The sequence below is a fragment of the Oxyura jamaicensis genome, chromosome 4, assembly GCF_011077185.1.
Source record: "Oxyura jamaicensis isolate SHBP4307 breed ruddy duck chromosome 4, BPBGC_Ojam_1.0, whole genome shotgun sequence".
In the NCBI taxonomy this organism is placed as follows: domain Eukaryota; kingdom Metazoa; phylum Chordata; class Aves; order Anseriformes; family Anatidae; genus Oxyura; species Oxyura jamaicensis.
In genome coordinates, this window is record NC_048896.1 from 75,241,519 (window position 1) to 75,258,808 (window position 17,290).

Genomic DNA, 17,290 nt, shown 5'->3' on the forward strand with positions numbered 1-17,290 from the left:
GAAATTATGGTGTTTGTCTTCCCAATAAACCTTTATGCTGGAAGTGACTGAACACCTGTTTGCAGATGGGAAGTACAGAAGGAACTCCTTGTTTAAACTATTTTTTTAATTTTTATTTTTATTTTTTCCCCACACAACTTTTGCTTAACCTAGTAAACTATCTTTATCTCAGCCCATGAGTACTCACACTTTAACCCTTCTGAGTCTCTTCACCCTTCCCCCTGGGGAGAGTGAGTAGCTGTGTGGTGCTCAGCTGCCTGCTCGGGTTAAACCAAAATTTACTTGACTGGGGATTCTAATTTCTTTTCACATGTGTTCCTAGTTTAAAGCTGACCTCACCAGGTTGGCCGCTTTGTTGGTAAAGATGTTTCTGCCCCACTTTGTCTTCAATCCTCAGAAAGAGGATTGTCAACATCATTGTGCAAAAACAGAAGAAAACACTATATATAGTGTTGATAATGGATTTCTCAACTATCCCCATAGCCTTTGTGCCGATTTATTGCAGGTGAACATCTGGACAACAAATCTTCATGCTTCTGCTGTTATATTACAAATATACTCTTTAAAAATCTGAAAATAGCATGTTGATATGCATTTTTGGACATAATAGGTATTGGACAATATGATAGTTTCTCAAGACAGGTTTTAAATCTCACTGAACTTTCTCTTTGAACTAAATTGCTGGTACTGGTGGGTCACTGTATATTTTTTTCTTGTGGCTGAGGGAGGTGGAGAAAGGGGAGACTTGAGTTACTGCTGTCATGTATACCCTTGCTGTTACTTGCTGTTAATCTAATGCTGACTGCTGCCTTTTTCTCCCCAGGAAGACTTTTTAAAGTCTATAAGTGCAATTGGGAGCAAGAGGGTAAATGTTCTGTAAATGACTTTACAGTACAGCAGGCAAAAGTAGAAGTTTCTAGAAAAGTTTGTGGAAGAAAAAAAAAAAGACAAAAATTTGTCTAAAGAAGATGGTTTTCCTTTGCATATTGAACAAGGACAAATTTCACAATGGAGTACCAATAGTGTAGATCGATAAACAATAAAATAATACACACTTATAGTTACAATAAAGCTGTGAATTTAAGCAGATCCTTTGAAGTTCTGAAATTACCACAACAGGTTTTTTTACAAAGAAGAAAGGCTTGAGAGAGCTTGTTTCTGGCATTCAAAATGAGGCTATACTAGAAAGTACAGTAGAATATGATGTGTCTAGCAAGGAAGGGAGTGTTATGTTTTGTTTAATAAATGTAAAAAAAAATAAATAGATTTCCCCCCCCCCCCCTTCTTTGGTAATTTGAGTATACTGGGACAAATGTTGAAATTAGTCCTTGTGTAGATTAGTTCCTGTTGTATAGGTAAATTGAAAATAAATTTGTTTAGTTATTCTTCAGTGTGTATACATTGTTGTAGTGACCTAGAAGCACTTTCTTTCCATGACTGACAGTTAGTGCAGTTTTCTCTGGAACAGGGCATGAAAACATTTATAGCTTTTCACTTATTACACTGATAGCCTTTTTCTTTTAAAATATTTCAGTAAGAATTTGAACTATTTACAAATGAGTAGCAGGTGGATTTAAGAATTACAAATAAAGTAGGGTCTTCAGGCATACCCGATTCCTTTCCCTTTCCATTCTCACGGTGTGTGAGTGATGCTGTAAGAGGCTGCAACGACTGGTATGTTTCTGTCACTCAGAGGCAAGGGCCTCTCACTGAGACATGATTTCTGATCCTTGCTTTTTCCACTTAAGTAACAAAGGTTGTAGTATATCTTTGGTGTTGGAGTGTGTTTTCTCTATTGAATGTGATTGTATGCTCGAAGATGCTCAGGTTTTAAGAGTTAAAACAGGTTCTGCTGTCTAATCTGCAGAGTGTTCTGCAGGCTGGAGCCCTGTGCCATTCATTGCAAAAAAAAAAAAAAAAATAAAAAAAAATAAAAAAAAATACTTGTACCAAGGCAAATAAAGATATAGAAACTAGTTCTAAATTATTTGGGTAAGGCGTGAGTCACATATCAGATAACTTGGTTATCTTCTCTGTCCCGTGCTGTTTTGTGCATGGTAGCAATATCCTTTGAGGGAGAAGAGGTTCTGCTCATTTCTATTCTGAATAAAATGCCAGAACTTGTTTCTCATGAGATACTGCAGGTTTGGCACAGAGCAACATTATTGATGATAGTACAAGAAACTTGAGACGCTGAGGGAGCTTGGGGGGAAAAAGCCTTTTTTCCTTTCATCGTTAAAGTAAATTTCAGTCATAGCTTTCTTGTAGTGCTGGTGGCAACTATGTTTTGGAAAAACAGTAAAGAACAGGAATGAGGGCATATTTCTATCCTTTTGAGAGATAAGTATTAATTCACTTTGGTCACTTAAATTTCTGCTTTTCTGTTTGTATAGCCTTCCAGCCATCTTGTCAGCTAAGCCAAGCCAAATTGTCTAAATTCATAACTTTGTCCAGAGTGCATTTTTCTTAAGGCTTATGTGAGTTTGTGTAAATGATAACTTTTTTTTATATTTCTTTTAATGTTAAACTGTACATGCTTCCCAGGTCTTCCATTTTTGCTGCTGCATGTGTTGTAGGGAGTAGTTTGTTTTGTAAGCCAGATTTGGAGCAAGAAGAAATTGTAATATCAATACTGATGGAGGATAATTTTACGTAGATAAGGAACTCCTTCCAGTATTGTGAACAGTCTACAGCAGAAAAATAGTGTAAAAGAAACTAAGATATACTCATATTTTAGTTTTGTATTTTCTGTCATGTTACATCATGATTTTTAAAAACTGCTGCATGATTCTAAGATTTTCAAAATAAAATACTAACATGTATTCCATGAAATATTTTTTATGCATAATAGTTCCATGACTATCAATCTAGTTGTTAATTTTAATTTTAAAGATAAATAATATGAAGTGATTACTGTATTGCAGATTAACCTGAAATGATCCTACTGATTCCAAAATGAAGTCCAATTAATAAAAAATTACTTTCTCCAATGGAATGTGGAGAAGAAACATTGATTATTTTAATTCCTTTGGGAAAAAAATCATGTCTTTTCATTATTATTAGAGGTTATATAGTTCTTTTTACATCAGGGATGCTAATAACTGTATCTAGAAGATTAAGAAAGATTAGGATATCTAGAAGATTAGGAAAACAAGATATCTCCATATACTCCTAAGACTGCAAATATCACTTGGTGAGAAATCACTTACTACTTCTAATTTCAAGAGTTTTCTTCAATGTTCAATTTTGTACTTCTGTTCAGGAGGTATAAAGTTTGAAACAATATCAGCACTTGGAAACATGTTTGCAAAAGTTGCAAATGCCTTTTTATTATTATTTTGCCATACGTTTTTGTCTATATGAATATCTGTAATCAAGAGTACACAGCACACATAAGTGCCTGTCACCAATTTCAGGCAAGAGTTAAGTATATAACTATCTTTAAAAAAAATGTAATGGTTTGCTTACTTGTTCAAATACATGTAGTAATTGTCTGTTACAGCACTTATAACCTACATCATTCTGTGAGTCTAGCTATGTCACCTCCTTTTTTTTTTTTTTTTTTTTTTTTTTTCCCAGGCAGAGAATTTTAGAACTTGGTTAGTTAGAATTTTGTAAGTGTGGTCTAGGCATAGGTTATTTTTCCCCAACATCATCTCTGTTGGGGAAATATTATCGAAGAGTTAAATATCAATAAGAACATCCTGAAAACCTTCTGTTCTTTTGTTTAAGAAAATAGTGGTGCTGAGTTACAGAAAGATGCTTTCTGCTTCTAGTAGTTGCTAGCATGTCTGCTTAGGTAAGAGAGTATGGCAAACAGATAAATCTTTTACTTGCGCCATTCTTAACCTGTGTCATTCACTAAAAGCATTACTCTAGAAACCTTTTTATTTTCTTTGTGGGGCCAGACATCTTTACACTCATGGGGATGCATTCCAAAGGTCTGTCTCCTCTTATAAGACATTGAACAGTTTAATGCACAGTATGAAAATGCACCATATTTCATGTATCTTGAATTTATTGCCTGATAATTTTATATGGTGCTTCATAGCCCATTAATTAAAGGAAACTGAGAGTTTTCCTCACTTGTCTTTATTTATGACTTAATCTAGATTGTTGTCAAACCTCTTGGTTCTCTTCTTTAGGCTGAAGAGAGCTATTTATTTATAACTTTGATTTATATTTATTCTATACCTTTGATCACCCTACAAATCTTCTAGCATTTATATCTTTTTTTTTTTTTTTTAAATATATAGAGAGGAATGGAGGTAAAAACTGTGAGAAATATTCATAGTGCACCTGCATCTTGATCTAAGCAACAGAATCTGTTGTTTTTTGATCTTTCCTTAATTTTAAGCATTCATATTGTTTTTGTTGGTGGTGCTTTTGTTTGGTTGTTAGTTTGTTTCTGATTGTTGTTCAGCAATAAACTTTTGGAAGCTTCAGTTTCCATCACCAAGTAAGGAACAACAAGATGTATTATTTCTGAGTGTTGCTAGATTTATTTTATCTGCGGTCACTCAATACAAAGTTATTCTGCAGCTCTTAGATGTGACCTTCTCAGTCCATGACTAACCAAGCTGTCACCTTTACTTTTTATGAAAGCTTGTTTTGACTAGCTGAGTTTTTTTCTGAAAAGTGGTTATTGAACTTTGATATTAATATGTAATAATGTATCAACTAAATACATTATTAGCATTTAATGGGATTTACAGTTTGAATGTCTTGTTCTTTAGGTGGTACTTTTCCATCATCATTTCCCTTGGTCAATTCTATGCTGTCCTAAATGAGCATGTCATACTAGCTGTATCATTAATTACCAATTATCACTGTAGTGATGATGCACAAGCAATTGGAATATTCAATAGGGGCATTCAAACTGATTGGAAACAGGCTCAACTTACCAGGACTGGGAAAAGATGATTCCTTCTTTTTTGTATTTATGAACTATGATTAACTGTACTTCAGAGAGACCTGGGGCACTTGTACATTTTCCTTTCATCTCTACATAATGTGCAGATTAGAGCAAGAAGAAATACACTGCTTGTTACTATAGGGTTGTACCCAGTATGTGGTTTGTTCTTTACCAAACACAGCAGCTTTTCAGTCCACCCTGGAATTCAGGATTTATTTATTTATTTATTTATTCATTCATTCATTCTTAATCAGCATTACACCAGAATATTCTAAATTCAATACATACTTCTTGTTCTAACACCTCCATTGTTCTCCTTGTTCTAACACCACCATTAGAAGGACTCTTCTAATATTCAAACTACCATGATTTCATGGTCTTATCTAAAAGATAAGGATGGCAACAGGATGCCTGGCAGAGATTCAGAGGTCAGCCTGAAAAATAATATGAAATTATCTATTGTTCTAGTTCAGAACAAGGTGGGGAAAAGCTAAGTAGGTGCTAAGATGACTACATGAGAAAAAGCAGATGAACTAATATTCAAAAACAAAACAGACACAAAATGTTTTCCTTTTGTTCTAGCAATTTATGTGAAATAGGAAACTAAAGAGAAACTGAGCTTTGGTAGTTACCCTATGTACTATATGTAAGATCACCACACCCTGCTGTGTTAAGATAGGCATTAGCTTATATGTTTTTGTTTGTTTGTTTGTTTTGTCTTACTAAACCTTAGAATAGATCTGTATCTGTTATATATATCCTCATGCTGGAGACCTTATTGTTTCTCTGACACTGGATAATGATAACTTCTATCACTTTTCTGAAATCTTGAAGAGTATCTTAAACTCTTCTTCAAAAGCCAGAGGTAAGAGGGTTATATAAACATACATGCACACACATACTTAGCTTGAGCTAGGTCTCCATCACTCTAAATTTTTCTAATCATACTTTCTTCGTTATGGTTATTAAATTTTCAGCCTCATCTATTTTGTTCAGACTTAAATAATAATAATTCATTGCAGCATGTGAAGAAGTTTGTGGATCTCTTTAGACTAACAAGATCCCTCTCATCTTAAATTCTGACCTTTTTGCTTCTGCTTGTCTTATTAACTATATATCCAACAAAGGTCAGACTAGTTCCACCATAATCTTGGATCAATTGGAACAAATTTTGTTTTCTGGGATCGTATAGTTATCATATAAGATGAAAAGGCAGCACGAAGATGGTTTACCCCAACTAGACTTAGTGCAACTTACACAACCTGCAAGTTCTGTTGAAAGAAATGGAGCTGGATGCTTGTATGGGGAAGTTTCCAGTACTAGAGATTAATGGAATTTTCTGTAGGTGCTGGAAATCCATGAGAGGTAGGCAATAAAAACAGATTAATTTATTTCCCTCCCTCTTGCTCTTGTCTTTCTTTCCTTCTCTAATTCTTTACAGGGTTAGGAGAAAAAAAAAAAAAAAAAAAAAAAAAAAAAAGTGTGATTCATTCCTATTTAAGTTGCTTTCCCCATGGCACACTCCATGAATTGACAAGTATAAGGTTATAAGATGTACGAAAGAGAGGATAAAGATGCAAAGTGGTGTACTGACTCTGTTCTTAAGTTACTTTCTTGCTGCTGTTATATTTTGGAAAGCAGAGATAGTTCAGAGATCTGTATGTATATATATTTAAGGGTCATGATTATAGTGTAAATTTGAAGAAGTTAGTCACATTACTGAAAATAGAAGTTGTGTTGGAATAACATTTTATGAAAAATATATCTTGGACTTTCCAAACCTGGCTTTTCCTACAGAGACTGCTTTAGAAGACTGCTGAATTCTGCTTTAATAAGCTTGCAGAGAAAGAATAAGAAGATATAAATGTTTTTAACCATTAATTAAATCTTTTAAAACACTACCTTAAATAGAATCACATGCCTTATAATTAGCAAGAATACTTTCTTGGAAATTACAGTACCATACTGTAGATAGCTACAAATTATGCATTAATATCTCCCTATTTCAAGATCTTTAAATCAGTTTGGAAGTCTAAAGGGACTTATTTCTAAGATTTCTGTGCCAATTACACTATGCTTATTTGCTGTTCTTCCTTTTCTTCCTTCTTCTCCCAGAGGCTATCTGACGCCACTACAGAATAGGTATTTTAAATGTTATTTATGTATTTATTTCCATGGTTTCTTGGTAAGTCTATTTAAGTTTTTGAATAAGGCATACTTTCTTCGGAAGAAATACTTGTATGAACTGACTGGAACCCTATCATTTACGAAGAGATATACTAAATATTCTCATCTGTCTAACTCTGGTGTTGCTTTCTCCTTTGGCATAGGCTAGACGATTTGCACATTTATGAACTATTAACCATCTTCTATACACTACCCTCAGGAGGCTCAATAAAGACATGAAATTATTTCTGCCTAGGTCACATTTATTAATTTCAGCCTCTGCATAAGATTTACATTTTACTGCAGTGCAGGAGGGAGAAATGAAGTCGGGTTAAAGGGGAGCATAAATTGTTAGCTTTCACCAGTTTATATTATCCTCTCTTACCACTCTGAGTGGCTCGGGAAATTTATTTTATCTTCCTGTAATCATATTCTTGGATGCAGTTGGTAAACAAGAAGAATGAAGATAAAAGACAAAATAAACAAACAAAAGGTCATGCCTTGTATACTACATCTAATATAAAATAAACATGAAAGCTTGATTGAAGTTACTCATTAAAATACTGCTTCTGCTGAAAGAGGTTAGGGGTAGTTCATTCAAGTGTGATGTGGGAGATTTGGGGTCAGTTGGTGGATTGAATTCTCTCCACAAGCATGCAGATTTAGACCTCTGCTTATGGGAGGAAGAATCTTTCTTGACACATTCATTAGAGAAGACCAGACAATGTTAACTGAAAGCATGGTCAGAGAAATAAATTTACAATGTAAAGTTTATTTAAAAGAAAAAGGAAAAAAAAAAAAAAAAAAGTTTTGGCCAGCCTGTATTTATTCACAACAAATCAAAGCCTAATCTGTAACTAATGTAGAAACCTAGAAAAAGCATTTTGTATTGTTCAGTGGGGAATTCTGTACAATAATTTGCAAAGCCTCTGTAGCAGTACTGTATTTAGTATAAAACAGCACAAATGGGGGGCAAGGGAAACAAATAGTTTAACCTTTCCTTTCTCTTCCTTAAGCATATTTTTCACTTATCACAACTGATGCAAATCTCAACTAAATGGCTGCTTTGGTACCTGCTTTATTTTAAAGCAAGCAAACAAACAAAAAGACTGATGCAGACAGGAAAGGGATGAACTCTGCTTCTCAGATGTTCCTTCTTGAGGATAGTTTGTTCTCAATATATTTTTATGCTGAGATGGATGATTTGATTCATGCCTAGAAAGATCTGTAGGTTTTCATTTCACATTTTGCTCTGAAATACTGCATTAATTGCTTTGTTCTTTTCAACATAGGTACTTCACTGACACTTCAGGAATTAATAGTTCTAAACTTCTTGGGAAAAAAAAAAAAAAATAACAACCTTGTAGATAACTACAAAATTGTCATTCCATAATGGAAATAGCTGAGCTTTTACTAAAATCTTGTTATTTCCCTTAAGATGAATGCTTTAACCATACCTCAAGAAGAAGCCATTTTAAACAGTAATGGGAAGCAACTTCAGTCATTACAAGTACTTTATTTCGACCATGAAAACAGCTGTATGCAGTCCTGAGCGTGAATAATCCCTACTGAATTTCACTCTGTAGACAAGTAAAACCTCAGCTACATCAGCAGCTAAAGAAGTGGCCACTTACAAAGGCAGCTTCATCTTTGCCATGCAAAATACGAGTTAACTATGCAAACTACCACGTGTTTTAATCCAGTCAAAGTGGAGTAGCCTGTCAGAGAAAGTACAATGGCAAATGGGCAACCAGTTGAACATGTTATATTTTAATTTGCAGAGACAAAAATGACAAGCAATTTATTTACATAAAACTGTACAAAAGCAAATTAAATTATGTAAATATTTCATAAATAGAGGTGGACTAGCGTTTAATACATTTTGCCATGTTTAGCATAGTTGCGTGCATAGTGACTCATAATAAACAATGATAAATTGTTCTCTGCTTCACTATCAACATCCAAGTTGCAGAACAATAGTCAATGATTAATATTACAAACAGATCGTACCACATTGAATGCAAGTGCTTAAAATTTAGGAAAAAGTTGTCTGAAAGTGTACCCCAGGTAGCTGGTAACTATTGTCTTCTATTTTCTGTGTATGCTCTTCAGTCAGTAATACAACTTAACTGATGGGCTTTTATTTCTATTGCTATTTCATTTTCTTTGTTCCTTGAGGAAACACTATATTTATCACTAATGAAAGAAAAGGAAAAATATTTAATTTTTCAAGTCCTTAGAAGTGTTTGGTGGTGGCTGTACTTATGGCAAGTCTTCAGCCATACTCCTTATTTTCCTAGCTGACAACTTCCTAGGGTAGCCTTTCAGTCAATCATTTCAATCCCATTTCAGTTCTTCCCCCACATAAAAATAATGTTTAACTTTTATTTTTTTTTATTATTATTTTTTCCTGAAACTCAGGCAGCAGGCCAGTCAGAAACCATCTTGAATAAACATAGTGGATCTGAGATCCAAAATGAGCATTAGATTTTAGACCAAAGCTACTGAATTTTCTAATACATATAAAGTTATATACTAACGTATCAATCTATAAAGGTGCCCTAATGTAAAATACATGCAAAGCTCATTTGAGTTTCTCATGGAGAGAAATAAAAGGATTATTCCTATACTGTACAACTGAAATGTGATGGCAGTTAAAAGCAATTAAAAAGAAATTACTTGTCAATTTTATTGGCAAAATGAACTGTTGACACCTTGCTAAACAACTATAATAGAGACTGATCATTGTTCTCCAGGCAGCAGAATCAAAAAACAAATGAAGACAATCCCAAACCTCACACAAATATTACGTTAAAAAAGAAAAAAAAAAATCTCAAGACATACTTAAACCACAGCCTTGTGTTAATAATGCTTAAGACTGGTCCATTAACTGAGTTTGGCAAAAGGCTTATTTTTAATATATTATTTATAATTTCTCAGAAAATAAACACAGGTAAATATACAGGTTCAAAAAGATTGGGAATAGCCCCTTATTCCTCAGTGTCCAAACCCAACTACCACTTTACCATAATAACAGGTATAAAAGGCACAGTTGCATATTTTGCATTCACCCTAATTATTTTTTATAGTTTATTTGTTTATTTTTTATACAAAAGCACTCTATTTATGGAGTGGCACCAGATTTAATCTATTTAAAATAAAAAGAAAAATACAAACACAAAATATATTTGTGTGTCATGCCAGGTCAGAAGTCTAATCAGCATGTTAATAGTGGCTAGTTCTACTAGAATTGTTGTGAATACTTACAGTAGATAGAACTTTAAAAAAATTCTTTCACACCCATTTTAGTTCTAAGGAGATGCACACAAGTAAAGTATTTAATGACTGTCTTATGTGGTGCAAAAATTGGCGAGTGACTGCTGATCCATTTAATCTGAAGGTCTTCTATGACCTGTATCTATGACCTGTATCATTAGCCTTGTAGACAAAGGGTTTAACGATATATTGAACCAAGCTACATAATTTTTTGTGTTTAATATTAAATAAAATCTTATTAAAGGAAATTTTGTTGAACATTTGTTATGCAATTGTGTATTCTGTTGAAACGTGCAAGAAAAATGTGTATACATTACATAAGCATTTTAGAAGCATTTTTAAACAGGTACTTACAGATTATACAAAGCAGTAACTGCTTTATGCAGTCTCATAACAAAGTACTAGTTTGCATCTCTCCATATTACTTAAATAATTAAACATAAGAATGTTCAATCATTATTAAACTTTAATATTTTCTTTCTAAAATGTGCCCATTCATCATAACTGCTATACACAAACTAATGTTACATGAAGAAAGTAAACTTGAGAAGAATGAAATGGCCAGAAATGGCACATCCCACTGTGTGGAGAAGTGAATTCAAAAGATAAATGCGATGAGTTGTATTGATTTAGCAACCTCTACTATAGGCTGTTTAAGGTTATTTCTATGCAATTCTTCAAAGCAAAAAACTACCCAAAGCTACATTGTGACTACAGTATACTAGAGAGCCATCTAGCCATGCCTTAGTGCCAGGTTAAACAGCCAGGGATTTGAATGATTTTCCCCTTCTCAAACTGTGTCATTTGATTGTCACTTTTGTCTGAATGTTTGAGCTCAGTTTGTCACTATTACTACAGCAACAGCTACAAAGCAACTGGCTGAAGTTCTGCATGTTTTATAGCTCTTATTGCACAAAAAAAAACTGTTTCATTTCCTCTTTCATGAAGTGCTCACCATGAGAATCATTACAGCCCGGAGCTCTTGCATATTCTGGACAGTTTGGATTCCTTTTGACTCATCTTGACCTACTAGGTGAGTATCATATCACTGTTTATTTTTTACCTAGCCTAAATGATCTGAGTCTTGACACTGTTTAGTATTGCACTTCATTCAGCTTTAATGCACTTGTGTTTCAAGAAAAACCTGCATTACATCTTTGACACAATCAAATCAATTGGTAATCTGCAACACTGATGACAAAAGACTTGGCAATCATTCCTTGTGCCCTGAAAAGAAGTCTTTGTATTTGACTTGTAATATTCTCATTACTGTATCATTCCATTATCCACTTCTCCATCTTACCAAGCAGTCTCGTCATAACACAGCCTTCTAGCATTATATTATTTTTTAATTATGATCTCAAAAATTCCCTGGAACTGGCAGTATCAAACAGCACTTGCTGCAACATATCACGTCATTTTAAAAAAAAAAAAAATATTAAAAATCAGTTCCTTTGGGTGTTCAACTGAACCACATTGGAAAAAAATATTATGTCAGCTGGGCTTGTGGATTGTGCTGCTGTGCAAACAGTAACTGAAGGTGTGTTATGAGTACATATGTCTTATTTGTGAGTATATTAGTTTTCTATGCCAAGCCCCAATACTTAGCAGTTCCCCTGATCCATAGTGTGATCTTTGGCCTTTTTGTTATTACTATCTTCCCAGCTAGATGTTAGTCTTGTCCAAAATAATTATTTAAAGAGTTTATCATTACTATGCTACAGTATATGTGTTACTAATTGTGTTTACATTTAAGTAATCATTACAGAGAACGAGAGAGGAGGAGAGAAAGAGACACAGCAAGAACACATTTGTTCTATGGATAAAACAGAACCAGAGTTCATGATTCATAGGAAAGTATGCCTTGTTTTAGACTGCAGTCTCAGGCTGAACGTATCTCTGTTGCTTCCAGCCTCAGATGAGAGGTGAGAATATTAAAGCTGTGGTCTTCACAAAGTGCCTATTAATGATTATTCTTTTGTATTTATCTCTATATCTGCATGGTTTCTGAAGGATTGTCCCTGGTGGGGATCAGCAATATTCAGATGATATGTTTTGAATACGTTTTCCCTGACCTGTTACCCTTAACAAGCCAGATGACAATCAAACAAAATGAGTGGCTTAACTCATGCTTCTGCAGAGGGGAAACAACACTGTGTTGTGTTCTCTTTAATCAAGCTCATTACTATGGGAGGAATTTGCATCATAGATTTAGGAAAATAAAAATCAGTGGGGGGGAATTAGACATGCAAGTAACAACATTTTCTACATTGTACAGTATAGTCAGGCAGACAGTATAATTAAATGCCTGCTATGGAGGCAGAAGTGGCAGGCAGAGGTTTTGTCTCTTTGGTGGCCTCCTCTTTTTGTTTCTTATTTTTTGTTAAAATTGTTTTGCTTTTAGGACTTTTACCCCTTTTTTTTTTTCCTATAACATGAAAGAATTTCGTTGCTGCTTTTTAGCCTACAGGTAAACTTCTCTTCTAGTTAGAGTATTGACAGGAGATGGCTTGTATTCCCCTGTCTGTGTAAGGGGGATATCCTCTGGATTGCCTTCTTCTTTTTTGCTGAAACTAGCCGCGCTGAAGGTCTCATAGGATGACGTCAACTTTTTGTTAAGGAGGTTTCTGTTGCGATCACCCATGAGGGAAGCTTCTCCATTGGCCAGCTTTTCCTGACTGCCCCGTTCATCAACAGGCATGAAAGTGGAGAGTTTTGGCTGGCTCTTCTGCTTCCTTTCAGGAGAAGTGCGAACTGGCATCCAGCAGGAGTCCGAGTGGCCATATTCATCACATTCTCGGGTACACTTCCCTGTCAGGGCTACATCTGGCAGAGGCCTTGAATCTGAAAGTAAAATAGAGTTGCCTTTACAAATGAATAATACTGCAATGTCTTCCAGTGAAACTGAGAATCCTTAAATCCACAAAAGGTATTTTTAAAGGTCTTGGTAAGAATGTTGCAACAAGTTGTAGTAAGTAATAGCTTCTTTTACATTGCATGTGCCCAATAGGTCATAAGCATATCAGTACAGTTATTCTGAACCTCAAGAATTGAAAAGTAAAAATATTGTCAGTTCCTATGGCTGTAAATCAATCTCATAAGCAAAATCATATTTGATATTAGTTACTGAATGACTTTTGATGTCTACTAGTCAACCAAGCACTTCATTCTATGCTGCCAATTTCCTTGAAATTATTAAAAATACCCGAGCAAGGTGTTTTGCTTATTTTGCAAAGAATGTTTTGAACTTACGTGAAAGAAACTTTAGGCCCTCAACCCTGCAAATTTTTATGAACATGTTTAACTCCTGGTGTGCAAGCTGTTCTGTTGCTGACAATAGGACTCGATTTGCACGTAATGTGAACCTCCACTTGTATTTCTCAGAACAGGGTGTTGTTAGTACACAATACGTTATGTGAGTGCTACAATCAATGATTAAAAGCATCTTAAAAACTACTATTGGTTATAAACATAGTCTAACATATACAGATGTTGTTCTATGTGTTGTGTGTGTGCATGTGGAGGGGCAGAGAGAGTGCTTCCTGAATGTAAAATTTTATATCTGATGTGTTGTGTTAAAAGTTGTCCTGTTCTAGATCACTTTATCTCAGTTTTCTACCTATTGTAGCCATAAAAAAACTTTATTTGAAAACCAGCAAAATTCGCAGGGCTGACTCCTACTAGATACACAGAGGGTTTTTAATATTCCTATTTCAATACCTGCATTATAATTTAGAAAACTACCTCCTCTGTTTTAAGGTATGGTAAGATTCTGAATGCTTTGCTTTTTTTTAAAGTTTACATTATGGTCTACATGAAATAAGTGGAGTTGCCTACAAAGGAACAAGATTGATATTCATATAGTTAGGCCTTGCAAGAGAGATCTTGACAAATTAGAGCTGGGCTATTACCAACTGTATGAAGTTTAAAAAGAACAAGTGCCAGATTCTGTATCTGGGATGGGGCAACCCTGGATACATGTGTAGACTCTGGGATCAGAGACTGGAGAGCAGCCCTGCAAGAAGGGATTGGGGGGTTTGGTCAATAGAAGGTTGATTATGAGTCAACAGTGTGCCCTGGCAACCAAGAGGGCCAAGTGTATCCTAAGGTATATCAAGCATGGCGTTGCTAGCTGGTTGAGGGAAGGGATTGTCCTGCTCTGCTCTGCACTGGTGAGGTCTCACCTTGAGTACTGTGTGCAGTTTTGGGTGCCAAAATATAAGAAGGATATAAAACTGTTGGAGAGTATCTAAAGGAGGGCTACAAAGATGGTGTAGAGTCTAGAGTCTAGAACCAGCAAAAAAAGACCACTCCTGAAGTTTATTTATATTAAAAAAAAAAAATCATTTGCTTAAAATATTGTAGTTTAAAATATTTACAATAGGTGCTTGTAGAGATATATTTTATATTTTATTTCAGCATCTGCAGATTTAATAGTGATAAAAATGCAAAAGCTCTTGAAAGTTAGATTTATATTCATCTCTTCCTGATTTTTCTGTGCATTTAACTATTCCTTTATTAGTAATTTGTTGCAGTATTGTAAAGAATATGCATATTAATTTCCATTAAATGTTGAAAATATTACTATAGCATATTGAACACTGTACAATATTTCATATTGCAATATGTCACTGACTTCAACAAGGAAAACAGCGCTGACATTTTCATAACTGAGTAACTTGAGTAATTGTAGCTGAGATGTGTACAGCTGGGAAGAGGGAAACAAGGTAATTTTTTCTTTTTTTTCAGTTGTACTTTTCCAGACTTCTGCAGTTAGATTCAGCCATGACTCCCACATTTTTTCAATGAAGAATACAAAAACTATGGACAGGTATCAGCCTATTGGTTTTTAGACATCTGTGTTCTAGAGATGTACACAAAAGATAGGGACTGTATCAGGAATATTCTCTATTATTTGTCAGCTAAACCTAGTATTATTCTGGCACACCCTAAAGGTAAGCTACATAATTAACTGCTGAGCTGTATCTTACATGCTTTAACTTTTAAACAGGAAAACCCTTCTGATATTTTAAAAAGAAGGCATAACCACTTCCCATATAAATCTCAATAAGGTCTTCAATTAGCATCTTTTTTCTGAAAAATGACCATTAAACATTAGGCTTGCTACTACTATTTAAATTATTACTCTGGCAGAATATTAGCAAATACTGAACAAGAAAATTGTTTGATCTTTATTTAAAACATAGGAGTATGTGTTTATTGAAAAAAGTTGTTGATTTTTTCTTTTATTATTATATTTTTATTTGTACTTTTTAGATTGAAACTGTTAATGTCATATATTTTAAGGTATCTTTTTAGTGCAAGCAGGTCTTAAGCCAGCATCACTCTGGTTGATAACAATCTGTTCCACACTAGTTGAATCACATACCTGTAAATTTACCATTTTGCATTGTAGCTTATCCCATGTTCATTCTGGACAAATGTAGAATCCCTTATTTGTAAAGCATGAGACTTCTGTACAATTCAGCTTTACAATGATATTTATCAAGCAGCAACCTCTAAGTCAGTATGTGGCCCTTTCACCCTGTTGGGTTTTGTGATAAAGCCCATCTGCATACCTAAAAAGGAGATCAGAAAGAAACTGGCAGGAGGGGAAACCCAAATAATACTCTGCCAAGTTGCTCCTCACAGGAGCCACTGCCTAGGCTTAGTGGAGCACAGGGATGTACAGTGGCAGAGATGGGAACCCAAATCAAGGACTCAAGAGGAGCAGCCACAGCTCCCAGGGCTGTCCCATCAGCCCTGTTGTCTGGGCATGGAACCAATGGCCATGAGTCATCAGCAGCTGCTCTCAAGATCACCTTTTACTCTACTGGGGGTTGTTCCCTAGGTATATATGACGTTACAGAATGCAGGGGAAAGCAGTTTGGGATTTCACTGGACTTAATATGGGGTGTCTAGGGGAAGAAGAACAAGAGTGGAAAAAGAGGCATAAATATGTATACACACATATATATGTATATAAACATATAGATACACAATCCAAAAATATAAAAATAATTATATATACAATCCAACTATATATGTGCATTGTATAGTGTGTATGTATATTGTTTGTGTGTATATATCTCATATATATACATGCATATTATATGTACATATTACTTATATGTACACACACTAGTGGACTTCCATGCTGTCCAGCCAGAGAGGGGAGCAGGATGAGGCCTTTGGTGCTGTCTGCAGTTGAGTTGCTCTGTATGTCTATGATCTTCCAGCTGTGTCTATATGTGGTATATACTTGTGCTCTGTGCACATGCCTATTGGAAATGTATCTTCAGTTTTGCTACTGGTTGGACCTGGAGACATAGAGTGGCAGCAGCCTTGCCTCCCATGAGCTGTTGGATCCAGTGAGATATATTTTCCTCCAACACACCCTTCAGTTAGTATTTGGCACATACAGTTAAGGTAGTCTGCTACTCCATTGCTTTCTTGCATCTGTATTAAGAGCTAGGATCAGGATAGCATTTAAACACAGATTTAATCTAACATGCATGTGAAGCCTGTTGCATTTAACTGCTCTTGTTTAAAAGATGGACATAAGATCAGCAGTTGCTGGGGAGGTGTGGGGAAGGAGAGAATCTTTTCTGTCTGCATTATGTTAGAAAATGGGTCAAGCAAACATTGCTTTCATGCCTAAACTATTTAAAATACCTAAACTAGTCTGTTAAGGACTAGGGTATCTCTTATACACTGCAGTAGATAACAGAGATTTAACTTTCATTCTGAATAAACAAGCACACAGCTTTAGCTGCAAAGTAATTAAATGTACTTTTGCTAATCCTCTGAACAGATTGACCCTCTTTTGCATAGTGACTGTAAGCTCCTGTTTTCGCATTATCTAGCCTATAGAGTCGTGAGCAATCTCTGAGTTTGAGGAGAAAAAAAAACACACATTACTCCTTTTCTCCT

At 34.9% G+C, this 17,290-nt stretch overlaps 1 protein-coding gene across 1 annotated transcript in view; it reads right to left on the reverse strand.

The window, feature by feature from the left end:
• Positions 1-8,577: 8,577 nt before the first annotated feature.
• The window catches only part of PCDH7 (protocadherin 7), a 283,345-nt gene continuing 274,632 nt past the window's right edge, over positions 8,578-17,290 (reverse strand). Inside the window, 1 exon segment of the mRNA XM_035324967.1 lies at positions 8,578-13,201. Coding sequence (XP_035180858.1) covers positions 12,822-13,201 — 380 coding nt within the window. The 3' untranslated portion in view covers positions 8,578-12,821.